General features: G+C 45.6%; 2 protein-coding genes across 6 annotated transcripts in view; one reads left to right on the forward strand and one right to left on the reverse strand.

Annotated features, from left to right (window-relative positions):
* LOC130368515 (zinc finger MYM-type protein 1-like) overlaps positions 1 to 10,409 on the forward strand; it is a 352,083-nt gene extending 341,674 nt beyond the window's left edge. For 3 of the 4 annotated variants that reach the window (XM_056572291.1, XM_056572298.1, XM_056572307.1), the window contains one exon: positions 8,206 to 10,409. In XM_056572291.1, coding sequence (XP_056428266.1) covers positions 8,653 to 9,822 — 1,170 coding nt within the window. In that variant the 5' untranslated portion in view covers positions 8,206 to 8,652 and the 3' untranslated portion in view covers positions 9,823 to 10,409. Of the gene's footprint in view, positions 1 to 6,157; positions 6,804 to 8,205 lie in introns of those variants that run through there. The other variant, XM_056572316.1, reaches the window with a different exon arrangement.
* Positions 1 to 16,179, reverse strand: part of NRTN (neurturin) — a 580,165-nt gene that overhangs the window by 113,221 nt on the left and 450,765 nt on the right. The gene's annotated exons all lie outside the window — the stretch shown is intronic.

A 16,179-nucleotide genomic window follows, 5' to 3' on the forward strand; every position in this document is an offset into this window, starting at 1 on the left:
ATTAAGATTTTTTAATAGAAGTAATTTACAAATATGTTTAAATTTCTGGTACCAGTTGATTTAAAAGAAACACCGAAGTACCCCTTTAAGGACCTATATGCCCTGGACGTTTATGTTCACTGCCGGTAACCGGGCAGTGAATGGAATGTGACGCCTGCTGAAATAATTCAGCAGGCATCATGTGCAAAGCCCTGGGGGGGTCCTGAGACCAGCGATATGCAGCGAATCGGGATCAATCGGGTCCCCAGTGACCCGGAAAAAAAGTGTGATAGGTGCTGTCCGAGACAGCACCTATTATGCTGTTACACAGTTAATATTCTCATTATTGTAGATGGAATCTACATAGTTTATTATTTGATCCATTTCCTCTGATTTTTCTATGGTTAGTTATTTGCTGCCACCTTGTGGCCTTTTTTGGCAATGCTCATGTTTCTCTCCTGAAAGCTATGACTCATTTCTTTTGTATGAAACTGCACCTCTACTTACTGCATCACTTCCTGTATCATGGCTGCCTGTATCTGCCTTATGTAACAGGGACTCATGTATTCTGCATGCTAATCTAAGGAAAGCATCATCTTTTGACCACATAATACTGAAATCCATTCATTCTGCTGTAGTCCTGTTCTTTGATGTACAGAATAAACCAGCTTTTGGATGAAAACAGTATTGGTGAGTTCAGCTATCTGATAAGGATTGTACGCAGTGGTTATATCTGCTTATTCTGGCCAGTCATAGAGGTTTGACAAGGGATAGATTGCTATCACAACAATCAGAATAGTCAAAATATGCATAGAATTCCTACAGCCTGCTGTGTAAATGTGTGCGCCTAATCTGCAATCAAGCTCAGTGCCATCCGCCATCTTGGGAAGCACATGGTCATAAAAACTTACTGCACTTCACATGAATGTTGAAAACTGTTTCTCTACATAGAACTGTGTTACCTCACCTCTCTAAGCTGCTGTTCATCTTCTTAGAGACAGTACCATTTTTCGCAAAACAGTAAAAAAATTTCTAGACAAGGCTTTGAACACTCTTTTATGGCCGAATCAACACAGATACATCATGCCATCAAACCGGCAGTCGTACAGGGAACAGATCCGGCAGATATGACCGAACAATAATACCGACACAGAAACTCAGGGAAAACTATGAAGCCACTAAAGATGAGTTCTCCAGTAATCTGCCAGACCTCTGGGACAGAACCCCACACTGCATGTCAGTTTTGCCAAACTTTAATGATCAACCAGCTGAATTAAGAGACTCTATAAATCGCCAATTTGCTGCATATGAATGCTACCAGCGGCTGTCTGTAAAATACTTAGCTTTCTTGCAGGACTCTAATATAGAGGATTCTTCAGCAAAACTGACCAGGACCAATGCACTTAACCAACAAAGGGATCTCGCAGTGCAAAATGCTAAGCTGAAAGGAGTACTCCGGCGCGCACTTTTTTCCTTTTATCCCGTCCGGGCTACAAAATAAAAGAAAACACACTTTCTCCTACCTGCCAACGAGCCCCCGGAGCTCCGGTACACTCCGGTACAGGTGTTCGGTCCCCGGGCTGTATTCTTCTTACTTCCTGTTAGCCCGGCACGTCACACGGAGCTTCAGCCTATCACTGGCCGAGGCGGGACATCGCTGCGGCCGGTGATAGGCTGAAGCTGTGTGTGACGTGCCGGGCTAACAGGAAGTAAGAAGAATACAGCCCGGGGACCGAACACCTGTACCGGAGTGTACCGGAGCTCCGGGGGCTCGTTGGCAGGTAAGAGAAAGTGTGTTTTCTTTTATTTTGCAACCCGGACGGAATAAAAGGAAAAAAAGTGCGTGCCGGAGTACTCCTTTAAGGCAGAACTCCACATTTCTCAACTGCTGGAGACCAGATCTCACAGATCCACCTCAACCAAGTGCACTGCACTTTCTTGTAGATCCTTTGCTTGCTTTCTGCGCAAAGCTCTTTTAGCAGAAAGCAAGCAAAGGTAGAAGCACGTAAGGTAGCTCAGCAAGCAGAGATAAATGCACGCAAGGTAGCTAAACAAACAGAGGCAGATTTGCAAATAAAGATTCTGCAAATGGAAGGGGAGGAAACAGCTTCCTTGGCAAGACTGAAAGTCCTTGAACAAGCAATGGGACAAAGCACTAATGCAGACTGTCTTATCCCAGCAGAACTGGAAGATTCAGTTGACCGCACCATTGAATATGTACTAAAGTCATCTCCTGTACCTCCTACTAACAACACTGTTCTGACTCTCAACACTGAGCCCTCTCAACGCCATATGCCTGAGCCTCTTCAAGTCTGCAAGACAAGTACTTCTACATGACTTCCAGTGACAAGCTGCCACTCAAGCTACAGCCATCACAAGCCTTAGAGACTACACCACAGTTAAATGCTCATGCTACATCATTTTACCCTGGTAAACCTCACCCTACATCACCAGAGAACTTTCATATGCAAAGGGTTCCACAAGTTACTTTGGTACCAAAGAGTGAGAAATCAGATTGGAATGACTTTGCCAGATATATGGTACTTCGTGAGCTTATTAACACTAGCCTCTCAAGGTTTGACGATTGCGCAGAGAGCTGCAGGGCCTGGAGATCAACCTACAACATTGCTATTGCTGATCTCAACCTTACTACTAAGAAACAACTTGATTTGCTCAGAAAGTGGCTGGAACCAGAATCTGCAGATCATGTTAAATGACTGAGAACAGTACATCTTGACCACCCAGATGCAGGTCTTGCTGCCGCATGGGCAAGACTTGAGCAAACCTATGGCTATGAAGCCATAGAAAGTGCTCTATTCAAAAGACTGCAAAACTTCCCAAAATTAGCAAACAAAGACTTTCGCAAGCTGCAAGATCTAAGTGACCTCCTCATGGAGCTAGTGTTGGCAAAGACAGATCCACGTCTACCTCGACTAAGCTTCCTGGACACCGCTCATGGTGTCAACCCAGTTGTGTCTAAACTGCCATACGGCCTACCAGAGAAATGAGCACAACAGGGCTCAAAGAACAAAAGAGACTATAAGATATCTTTTCCTCCTCATTCTTTTGCAGGTTCATTAGTGATCAAGCTTGGATGAGAAAAGACCCCAGCTTCAGTGAACCCAACTTGCCTGCTTCATCATCATCAAGGTATGATAACACAGCAACTAAGCATAGAGACTTTAATAAAGCAATATGTTAAGAGGACAGACATCTCACCCTCCACTACCTCACCTAGTGATCAGGGCGTTGTGGATGACAAAAATAAAGACCTTAATCGCCAGTGTCCTATTCACAAAAAGCCTCACCCTCTTAAGAAATGTCATGGGCTTAGGGCAAAGACTTTACAAGAGTGCAGGGAGGTTCTCCAAAAACTTGTAATATGCTTCAAGTGCTGTGCTTCTTATAGCCATCTTGCTGAAGACTGTAAAGTCGCCATCAAGTGCACATAATGCAGTAGCCACAAACATGTTACAGCTATGCATCCTACTCCACTTCCAGACAAACTACAGCAGCCTCCTACCTCCTCCCCTGCCTCAAATCATGGTGGGGAGCAACAAGGTCATGCTCCAGCCAAAGAAAATATTCTCTCTTCATGAACAGAATGCAAAAATGCTGTGCCAAGGTATGCCTAGTAAAGATATACTTGAAGGACCATCCTGATAAAGCTACTAGGATGTATGCCATGTGATGACTCGCTCTTGCAGATAGGTGCGGTTGCAGTATAGAGGCAAGGAAACAGTACTTTTCAAATGAAAGTTCCTTGTTTTATTCACACTTGGCAAATAGCAAAAACAGTCTTAGATACAGTTCAAAGAAAAACGTAACAAATGTCCACCTGTATTCCTTAGGTGTTTGTTCACACCTAAGACCATGCCATTCGGCATCAAGCAAGTCTTTTCCAGGCCTCCAGACAGGCTGCTCACCAGCTTCCAAACTCTCAGGGAAGAACTCCACTCTCAGCTTTCTCTGGCAGTGTGAGCTGCAACTAGCAAATCCCCCTCAGCTGGTGAAGCAGGCAGTGGCGTCGCTAGGGGGGGGGGGGGCCAGAAGGGGCCACGGCCCCCCCTTGTGCCCCCCCAAAAAATCAGGACGGACGGATCCAGGGATTGCTGCCTCTCCCGTACTACTACTACAGCATCTCCGGGAGCTGGAGCTGTTAGCTCCCGCTGCACCATCCGCTCACCTGTGTGTGTGCCGCGGGTGACGCCATGACTAGGTCGGCACGTGGGTGCGATGACATCACATCGACGCGACGGCGCCCGGAGATCTCGTCCCCGCGGCGCACAAGAACGGAGCAGCGCGTGATAAACAGGCAAGTAAGAGAGATAGCTGCTGCTGCTGCTCGGGCACATAACGGTGGATGGGGATTATAACTTAGGTGCACATGTCAGGGGTGCATTACAGATGGGGGGCACATGTTAGGGGGGCGTTATATGTGGGGGGCACATGTTAGGGGGGCCTTATATGTGGGGGAATTATTTGTGGGGTGCATTACAGGTGGGGGGGGCACATGTTAGGGGGGTGTTATATGTGGGGGCATTATATGTGGGGGGCACATGTTAGGGGGGGCGTTATATGTGGGGGGCATTATATGTGGGGGGCATTATATGTGGGGGGCACATATCAGGTGGCATTATATGTGGGGGGCACATGTCAGGGGGCATTATATGTGGGGGGCACATGTCAGGGGTCATATGTGGGGGCACATGTCAGGGGGCCCCTATCATGTGCCCCCCACATATAATGCCCCCTGACATGTGCCCCCCACATATAATGCCCCCTGACATGTGCCCCCCACATATAATGCACCCTGACATGTGCCCCCCACATATAATGCCCCCTGACATGTGCCCCCCACATATAATGCCCCCTGACATGTGTCCCCACATATAATGCCCCCTGATATGTGCCCCCACATATAATGCCCCCTGACATGTGCCCCCCACATATAATGCCCCCTGACATGTGCCCCCCACATATAATGCCCCCTGTCATGTGCCCCTCACATATAATGCCCCCTGAGATATGCCCCCCTGTCATGTGCCCCTCACATATAATGCCCCCTGACATATGCCCCCCTGTCATGTGCCCCTCACATATAATGCCCCCTGACATATGCCCCCCTGTCATGTGCCCCTCACATATAATGCCCCCTGACATATGCCCCCCTGTCATGTGCCCCTCACATATAATGTGCCCTTCACTTATAATGCCCCATTTCCTTGGTCCCTCATATTTAATGCCCCCTGAGGGGGCACGGCAGGGTGCATTATATGTGAGAGTAACAGCACAAATGCTAGGGACACAGCAATGGTGGATCCAGGGGGGGGGGGATAAACGAGATTGCTGCCCCTCCCGTATTATAGAATGGTGGAGCAGGAGCTGTTAGCTCCCGCTGCACCATTCGCTCACCTTTATCCCACTCTGCTCCATTCTTGCAGAGTGTGTGCCGCGGATGACGCCATCCACTGCAGGCTGGCGCGATGACGTCACAGCATTGCGATGGCACCCGGAGATCTTGTCCCCGCAGCGCACATTCAGCAAGAAAGGAGCAGCATGTGATAAAGGTGAAAACAAGTAAGAAGAGAGAGTTGCTCAAGTGTGAATGCACAGAAAAGGGCACATAATGGGGGGATTATAAGTCAGTAGCACATGTCAGGGGGGCATTACAGGTGGGGGGCACAAGTCAGGGGGGCATTATAAGTCAGGAGCACATGTCAGGGGGGCATTATATGTGGGGGGGCACATGACAAGGGGGCATTATAAGTCAGGAGCACATGTCAGGGGGCATATGCCCCCCACATATAATGCCCCCCTGACATGTGCTCCTGACTGATAATGCCCCCCTGACATGTGCCCCCCACATATAATGCCCCTCTGACATGTGCTCCTGACTTATAATGCCCCCCTGTCATGTGTCCCCCCACATATAATGACCCCCTGAAATGTGCTCCTGAATGATAATGCTATCCTGTCATGTGCCCCTCACATATAATGCCCCCCTGTCATGTGCCCCTCACATATAATGCCTTCCCCGTTATGTGCCCTTCACTTATATGTGCCCTTTTCTGTTATGTGCCCTTCACTTATAATGCCCCATTTCCTGTGTCCCTCATATATAATGCCCCCTGAGGGGACAGGACAGGGTGCATTATTTGTGAGGGGAACATGACGGCATTATATGTGAGAGTCACAGCACAAGGGGCATTAAATATTAGGGGCACAGGACAAAGGGCATCATTATTATGTGGGGGGAACAGGACGGGTCATAATTATTATCTGTGGGGGCACAGAAAGGGGCATTATTTCTATACATGAGGGGTACAGAGTGTTTAGCATTGCAGAGGTATAGTGTATATTATAAGGAATTTCTGGGGTAGTACGGTTTTTATGGGCCACAATACATTACTGTATTGTATTCAGAGGGTGCATGGCAAGGTTATATTCAGAGAGAACAGTATGTTGTAGTAACATATTTAGAGGGTTCAGTGTGTAGTAGTATTATTTTAAGAAGGTACGGTGTGTGGGTTTTATATTCAGAGAGTACGGCGTGTAGTAGTATTATATTCAGAGGGTACGGTGTGTGGCGGTTTTATATTCAGAGGGTACGGTATGTGGCAGTATTATATTCAGAGGGTACAGTGTGTCAGAATTATATTCAGAGGGTGTGTGCCAGTATTATAGTACTATTTCAAAGGATATGGTGTTTGGCCGTATTATAATTATTATTGTTTTCATATAGAGGATCAGAATCCACTGACATAGTGAGGAGCCATCTGGGTGTCAAGTTCTGCTGAGTGAACATTTAGCTGGACCTGGCGGTATGTACATCTGAATTAGATAAGGAAACACCATAAAGAAGATGTCACCTGTAGTCACTGATATCATTGTGTATGCTGCCTACTGTCCCATCAGAGCTGTAGTCACTTGTAAGTTCTGCAGTAATGATGGGTAAAACAACAACTTCCAGCATAACCTTACCACTACTTAGGTCATACTGGGAGCTGTAGTTTTAAATGGTAAAAACTTCTTTAGCGCTTTCCCATTCTATGGCAAATTGGTATATTTTATTATAAGACTGGAAATAATTTTCTGCAACATGCTACACTTTGTGCATCACAACATGCTTAAAAAATCAGGGCTTATATCCTTTAATATTATGTTTTGGTAAGTATTCTTACAGTTGCTGTTTAAATGGGGGACCACTGTCTAAAGGGGGGGGGGGCTGCTGTCTACAAATGCATAATCTGCCATGATTGTTTTTTTTTTTGGTCTACATATTGTATAGTGGTAAAATGCAAAATTCTTAAACATAGAGATTTTTTTAATCACCCAGAATTTGCAAAAAATTGTGCAATATACTGTTAAGTGAATAAACCTGTTTCTTCTGTTTGGTTTGCACAGAGCAAATGCTTTATAAAATAAGTGTGTTTATGTATGTGTGTGTGTGACGGCGAGTGTGTATATATATATATATATAATATTTACACACATACATATGTGTATATGTACATATGTGTATACATAGGTATGTGATGTGTGTAAATATATTTACATATACAATGAACATTTATTAAGGTGTGTGATAATGTTCTTTCTAACTTATGTAGTTACTTTGATTACTAGTGATGAGATAGTATGATTGCTGATGTGTACATTTATCAAAGCACATTGTAACAACATTGGTTTTATTAAAGGACAACTGCAGTGCTTTTTTACTTATCCCCTATCCACAGGATAGGGGATAAGTGTTTGATCGCGGGGGGTCCGACCCCTGGGACCCCCGGAGATCTCCCTAATGGGGTGCCGCCATTAGCGCTCATGGTGAGCGCTAAGGCGCGTAGCGTCGACCTAGAGGTGGACGGTGACGCCCCGTCCCCGCCCCGTCCCCATACAGTTCTATGGGAGAGGCGGGGAGGCACAAACGCTGCCTTCCCGCCTCTCCCATAGATATGCATGGAGGAGGCGCACCGGCCGCAACGTCATGCTGCGGCCGGCACGCCCCCTGCACGGGAGAGCCGTGGTACAGCCGCGGCCCCGTACAGGAGATCGCCGGGGTTCCAGCGGTCGGACCTCCCGCGATCAAACACTTATCCCCTATCTTGTAGATAGGGGATAAGTGAAAAAATGACTGCAGATGTCCTTTAAATCTTTTTTTGAGTAATGTTAAGAGTCCCGTAAGAACAACATTTTTTTTTGTTTTGTTTTTATTGAACTTCTTAGATTATTCAAAAATGGGCATCCGTTCATTTTATTCTGTGGTAAATGTTAAGGCTCAGAAGGCTCAGAAGGCAGCAACAAGAAAAAAAGTCAGCCTGGTATGTCTTCATCCTTTGCGGAAGGTGAAGCGTTTGAGAAGGATGATGCTGAATATGACACTGCTGAAATGATATCAGATGATGAGGAACCTTCATTCCAGATTGAAGAAGCTAGCACCTCCTCACAAAGCAATGTCCTACACGGTGCTTATGAAGAGGATTTCAGTGAAGTTGAACCAACACAGAGTGCACAAACATCTGCTAGCACTGAAAAAACAACAATACAGGGACCAGATGATATCAGCCAGTGTGCTTCTGAAGGACCAAGACAGCCTGTATTGAAAAAATACCCACAGAAACAAATAGGAGCTTGCTTCAGGTCATTTAGACCACAGTGGTTTCAATCATTTGAATGGCTGGAGTATTCCATTTCCGAGGATGCAGTTTTCCATGCCTTTTTTTTTTACCCTCAAAAATTTTCTACGGGCATGTTAAAAAAGTACCATTTATCAACATAGGGTACAAAAACTGGAAAAATGCAATTGTAACAGGTAAAGGAATACTACAGCCTGAGAGGTCTGCTTCACACAAAGATGCCTATGTCAGATGGGAGGATTTCAAAAAGAATGTTAGCCAGGATACATCAATCATGAAGGATCTAACTAAAGCACATATAAGAGAGGTCAATGAAAATAGACATTACATAAAAACAATTGCACAGGTTTTGTTGCTAACAGCCAAGACCAAAATTGCCCAGCGAGAACATCGGTGCAACTCAGATGATGTCAATCATGGAAATGTACGTGAAATTCTTTATTTAATTGCAGAAAAAGACAGCGTTGTCAGAAAAAAAATTAGCGGACCAAAAAATGCAACATATTTACATCCATCTATCCAAAATGGACTTCAGTCAATTATGGCTGATCTTGTTAGAGAAGACATTGCACAGAGCATTAAAGGAAGTCCCTTTTCCATCATTGCAGATGAAACTAAGGATCTTAGTAAAACAGAACAACTGTCTGTCGTAGTCCGATTCTTTCACAATCAGATGGTCCATGAAAGGTTCTTAAAATTCTACCGAGCAGATAGCCTTGACGCCGAGTCTCTAACAGGATATATATGCCATGTCCTAACATCTCTAGGCATTGATAAAAATGATTGTGTCCGACAAGGCTATGATGGAGCCTCTGTAATGAGTGGCCGTCTTAATGGCGTTCAAGCACGCATTAAAAAGGAGGTGCCTTGTGCACTATACATTCATTGTATGAGTCACCGTCTCAACCTGGTCATCGTGGACACTGTTAAAAATGTACAGGCAGCAAATAAATTTTTTGTGAAACTTGAAAAGCTGTATGTGTTTTGCAGTACCTCTGTAGTCCATTCAGTGTTTACTAATGTGCAACAAGAAATGTCAAATAAACCAGTGATTCAGCTGAAGCAATTAAGTGACACAAGGTGGACATGCCAACATTCAGCCTGCAATGCTGTTCTGAAAACACTTGACCCTCTGTTGGAAACCCTCAAGATTTTAGCAGAAGGAAACCATACTGAGAGAGCAGTTGAAGCAAAATCAATTCACTAGTTCATTGATTTTGGCTTCATTCTGGCACTTGTGTTTTTTGAGAGTATACTAAAAAGGACCCAGATACTCTCTTACATGTTACAAGGCAGAGATCTTGACTTTGCATCAGCTGTCCTTCTTGTACGAACAATTATACAAGAGCTTGAAGAAGTGCGCAATCCAGAGAGTGAACCTGAAGCATCTGCTAATTCTGGAACAATAGGTTGTGTCTGGGCAGAAACAATCCAGCTGAGCATGAAGTGTGGTATACCAGCACCAATTGATGATTATACTGAACCACCTTCCAAGAAGCGAGATTGCCGGCTTCCTTTGTACTTGAGAAATAGCATCATTTCGGAAACTGTAGGTCATCGACAACAACTGCTCAGAAAAGATGATTTCATTAAAAAATTCATGTATGTTGTTCTTGACAGAATACTTTCGGAACTAAAATCTCGCTTCTCAAGGGATTCTCTGGAGATCATGGAAGGTGTACAGTCTCTGAATCCCCGATCTGATTCTTTTCTTCATTTTGAAAAATTGCAGCCAATGGCTAATTTTTACTCATGCAACATGGAAAACTTGGAGATTGAGCTGAAGCAGGCAATGCTAACCCTACAAAGGAAAAAGTCATCAGATGCCATTAGGGTGGACACAATTCTTGAGTTCACTAATTTTCTGAAGCCTTACGCTATTCCATTCCTGGAGCTTTACCGGCTTTGTAAAATAGCTTGTGTTTTGCCAGTCAGCAGTGCATCATGCGAAAGAAGCTTTTCTGCACTAAAATTAATCAAGTCATTCCTGCGCACAACAATGACTGAGGAAAGGCTTTCAGATCTTGCTACATTGGCAATTGAGGCCAGACTTGCATCCCAAATAAATATGGATGTTGTAGTTAGCTTGTTTGCATCAATCCATAAAAACTCACGCTTAAGCCTATATTAGTGTGAATGACTGCATTTTAAGTACAAATTGTATTACAGTTTACAGTAAAAGGATAGTATTGCATTTTTTGTTTGTTGTGATGTTGCACTTTCAATCAATTTTTATTAATTAATATGTAAGGAAATATTTTCAGTAAATTACATAGTGAGACTCGCAGGACCATTAGCATAATGAAGTGAGACAAATTGGTCTCAAGTCCTCCATTATTTCAAGACTTTGACAATAAGGACAAAAACAGAATAACAGGATAATCCCTGAGTTAGAGTAGTCAGCTGATGACAGGGAGCCTGTCTGCTTCAATGGGTGGAGAGAGCAATCTGCAACAGCTGTAGGCACCCTGATTGAAAACCACAGGATGTAGCTCATTAGTGTTTCAATGGGTGGGGTGTCTGATGATTGGGAAGGAGGAAAATGGAATCATGGGATTTGTAGGCAAACAAGAAAACTGAAAACAGGAAATACCAGCTCACAGAAAGCTAGCTACAGTGTTATGGTGGACTCACAAGATAGTCATTTAGCCCCAAGACAAGCGCAGATCCTTCCTAAGCATGTCCATTACTGTCTGCCAGGTACGTACTAAAATCATCTTATGCTGGATAACCCCTTTAAGTTACCATTTACTTTATTTGTGAAGTATTTATATAAAAATGTTAAGTTAAATGCCATTCAAATTGCAGGTTATATATTATTTTGAAAATAAATACTGTTTAAAAAAACAAACAAACTATAGTTTTGTAATCATTCTGGCACCATGAGATATTGTCACATAACAGGTAGACTGTAGCATATTTCACAATGTTGCTGGAAATCAGATTTTTTTTTTTTTTTTTTAATTAAGCATATTCTGCACGGTGTGTGTGTGTGTGTGTGTGTGTGTATATATATATACATATATATATATATATATATATATATATATATATATATATACACATACACACACATTTTTTAAAATTGCCCCCCACTTTTCTCACTGGCCCCCCATGTGCCCCCCCTAAATATGAATGCTGGAGACGCCACTGGAAGCAGGCTGCCTTTAAGGCCAACAAAAGGCGACCGGGATTATGGGGAATGATCCCCCCCCTACACTTGACCATTCCCAGAAAGAGCCATCCCGGATTGGCCTTCCAGCCATACTACGGCCAAAGTGTCAGTCTGCATCGCAACGCAGACACTGAATAAATACCGCTCTTACTTCACCAAGGCAAGGTACCTTGGTGACACATATCGCCAATCAACCACCATGCTTTTCACCTTCTCACATACCCCCCCTTTGTTCAAGCCTGAGGGGGTGAACACTTGTGCAACAGTGGACTCGTGATAGGGCATCGGCGTTGCCTAGCAAACGACCCGCTCTGTGTTCAACCCTAAGCTTGAAATTCTGTAATGAAAGAAACCACCTGGTGACCCCGGCATTTTTGTCCTTGGCTTGGCACATCCACTTAAGGGGGGAATGATCCGTCAAAAGACAAAACTTCCTGCCCAACAGATAATAGCGGAGAGATTCGAGTGTCCACTTAATGGCCAGGCACTCTCTCTCTCCACTATACCATACCTGGTCTCGGCCGAGGTCAGTTTGCAGCTGAGATAGACAAGGGATGCTCTTCCCCGTTGACTTCCTGGGAGAGTATAGCACCAAGACCTACCTCAGAGGCATCGGTCTGTACCGCAAATTCCCTTTTGAAGTCGGGTGTCACCAACACCAGAGAGCCACATAGGGCCGCCTTCATAGCGGAAAACGCCTGCTCTGCCTGTTCATTCCAACGTAACATTACTGACTTGCATCCCTTCAGGAGGTCTGTTAAGGGTGCAGCCACCGTAGCAAAATGGGGATGAACCTCATATAGTAACCCACCATTCCTAGAAACGACTTCACCTGTCGGGTAGTGACAGGTCGGGGCCAATGCCGGAAGGCTTCTATTTTGTTTACCTGGGGTTTGACAACTCCACGCCCAATGACATACCACAGGTATTTGGTCTCTTCCAACCCTATGGCACATTTTTTTGGGTTAGCAGTTAACCTGGCCTTCCTAAGGGAGTCATCCACTGGCTGTGCTTTTGGAAGGTAACTTTTCTAGTTTGTACTGTGGATGATGATATCATCCAGATAAGCTGAGGCATACTGACGATGTGGCCGGAGTGCAATATTCATTAGCCTTTGAAACGTAGCGGGAGCGCCATGTAAACCAAAGGGTAACACCTTGTACTGGAATAAACCTTCTGGTGTGACAAAGGTTGTTTTCTCTTTGGCAGCCTCTGTCAAGGGTACCTGCCAGTACCCTTTTGTGAGGTCCAAAACAGAAAAGTACCGAGCTTGTCCTAGCTTCTCAATAAGCTCATCAATTCGGGGCATTGGATATGCATCAAACTTAGAAACCACATTAAGTTTCCAGAAATCGTTACAGAACCGTAACGTACCATCTGGTTTGGGTATTAAAACTATCGGACTGGCCCACTCACTTTTCGATTCTTCGATGACATCCAGTTTTGACATCTGTTACTGGGCCAGGAAAAAGGCTGCAAAATTTGGCCCTGCGTCTTCTGCTGGCCCAGTGCCCCCCTGAAACATGTTGATGGGCTCTAACACAAGCCTCCGATATGCTTTAGGCACCACCAATTGTTCCACACTCTCACCCTGTACCTGATTTACCCTGTACAACATCCCCTGCTGGACCACAAAGCGGGGGTATACAGTCTCGGCCCCCGGTTGTTGTTGTGCACCTTCTACAATTAAGACATTTTCCCAGGCCCGAAATAGGGTGGGGTCCTGATGCTGTGCTGTACCGAAATTTTCTCCCGAGACATTGAGGTCTGCCAACTCTGGACCTGACGGCAGCTCCTCCACATCTCCCACAATTACACTTAGTGGAGAAGACTCCTTCTCTTCCACCGTAGTGGAAGTTGGGGACTGCTGTTGCTTCTGACTCAGGTTCCCAGAGTTCCGGTGTCACCCCTGAGTAGGGCCAGTCTATTGGGGATACCCCTGCCTCACGGGTCTGGGGAACTCTTGTCTGGGGCCACAAAGATATGAACCCTGGAAAGTCTCTCCCAACTATGGGTTCACAGGGTAACTTCTTGGCAACGGCCACCTCATGAGTCCAGTGGCCGGTCGTTGTTGACAAAGTCACCAGGGCAGTGGGATTGTCTTTTAAATCCCCATGTATGCACAAGACTCCCGCTTGTCGGTCCGTATACTCAGTGGGCGGCATCAGGTTGGACCTTACCAAAGTCACCATGCTACCTTAGTCTATTAGTGCCACCACAACACTATCTCCCACCATTACCTGGCAGAGGTGATCAGAGCTCCCTGCCCTGGTGACACCGGTGGTACACAGCCTCTGGGCATACAGGGACGGGCGGAGTGCATAGTTGGTGTCCATAGGTTCCTGCTGCTGGGGACAATTAGCCCTAACATGTCCCGGTTAGTGACAGTCCCAACATTGCAACGGGGCAGGGCTTTTTGGGCTTTCCAGCCACCTGGGCAAGGGTTGGGACCTCCTGGGTTTAATCGCCGCCTCCCGCAGTTTTATGGTGGCCTCGATCCTTTCTATGAGTTCTACCATTCCCAGTACGTTACTACGGGATGCCTGGCCAATCCCACTCTGGAGGGAGTAAGGCAGAGCCCTCCAGAACATATCGGTCAGGAGATGGTCCAGCATGGCAGTGGGACTCAACACCTCAGGCTGTAGCCACTTCTGCAGGTGTTGAAATAGGTCACAATATTACGACCAGACAGGCTCAGCTGGCTTATATTCCCACTGCTTTACCTTCTGGGACTGGACCCACACATTTACCCCCAGTCTTGCCAGGATCTCACCCTTGATGGTGTCATAATTAGCAGCCTGGTCATCTGGTAAGTCAAAGTACGCCTGCTGGGACCCTGACGCAAAAAACGGAGCAATTACCTCTATCAATGACCATCTGGTTCCGGGGTAACTTCTCCCTCACGGGTACTTCTTCAAAAACCACCAGGTAGGCCTTGACATCATCTGAGGGGGTCATCTTGGGGATCGCCATCCGCACGGCTTTCCGGGCATCAGGGCCGCCCCAGGTTATCACTGCAGTTTGTAGCGCCATCACGTGCTGTAAAAGTAGCTGGTTGGTTTCCTGCTGGTGCTTGTTGGCCTCCCTCCATATGTGCTTTCATAACAGCGTCCATTTTGGCAACACTGCGGTCACTGGAACGCTGTTTTGCCTTGACTCTTTGGAGACAACACTCCCTCTGTACTGTCAGTCACTTGTCGGCAGGATCGTTGCCCCTAGCAACCACTCCAACAGGTTATCCCAGGCTCAGTTCTTAGCAAACAGCGTGCTGCAACTCAATCACTGACCTCACTGCATTGCCCACATCCTCCACCAAATGTCATGACTCGCTCTTGCAGATAGGTGCAGTTGCAGTATAGAGGCAAGGAAACAGTACTTTTCAAATCAAAGTTTCGTGTTTTATTCACACTTGGCCAACAGCAAAAACAGTCTTAGATGCACGCCACACCGTATACTCTCAGAACCTGTTCTGGTCGTGTAGAGACCTTTGGCAGAAGGGTCGATGGGTTCATGGTCTCTCACATCAAGGGGGGAGAGGGCATACCCCTACCAACATTAGTTGCGTGTGACCAGATACCAGACGAAAGGGAAGAGATTCCCACTCCAGAAGTCGCATATCAACATCCTCACTTAAGACACCTTGTTGATGAGATTCCTGCAATGGACACGAGTGCTGAAATTTTGCTAGGAAGAGACATTCTCAGAGTACATTAAGTACGTGGCCAGTGTGATGGACCTGACGACGCCCCTTATGCACAAAGACTTGACCTAGGCTGGGTAATAGTGGGCGTTGTATGCTTGGGCAGGAAGCGTATGTCATCTGAGATCCACTCCTTAAAAACTTACGTGTTGGGGAATGGACGTGCCTCCAACTTCAAACAATGTCCTCACCATTATGAAGTAAAGGAGAAGTCTCTTGACATCATCCAGGTACTTTATCCTGTCCTTTGTTATGACAACCTAGGTGCTGTAGTGTTTAGTACTACAAGTGATGACAACAAAATAGCCTTGTCAGTTGAAGACAGAGAGTTCATCAAAAGAATGGACAAAGAATTCTTCCAGGATGAGTCTAACAGCTGGGTAGCGCCATTATCTCTTCGTGCTGCAAGGGCCAGACTCCCAACCAATCATGAACAGGCTCTATCCAGATTCCATTCACTTCAACAAACAGTAAAGAACAGGCCTGAAATTAAGGATCAGTTCATCACCTTTATGGAAAGGATTTTCGACAATGATCACGCTGAACCAGCGTTAGCACTTCAAAGACATGATGAATGCTGTTACCTGCCTTTCTTCAGAGTTTATCACCCATGCAAGCCGAAACAAATCAGGGTAGTATTTGACTCCAGTGCCAAGCATCAAGGGGTATCCCTGAACGATGTTCTACTC

This window comes from Hyla sarda, chromosome 1 (genome assembly GCF_029499605.1).
Source record: "Hyla sarda isolate aHylSar1 chromosome 1, aHylSar1.hap1, whole genome shotgun sequence".
Taxonomy (NCBI): Eukaryota; Metazoa; Chordata; class Amphibia; order Anura; family Hylidae; genus Hyla; species Hyla sarda.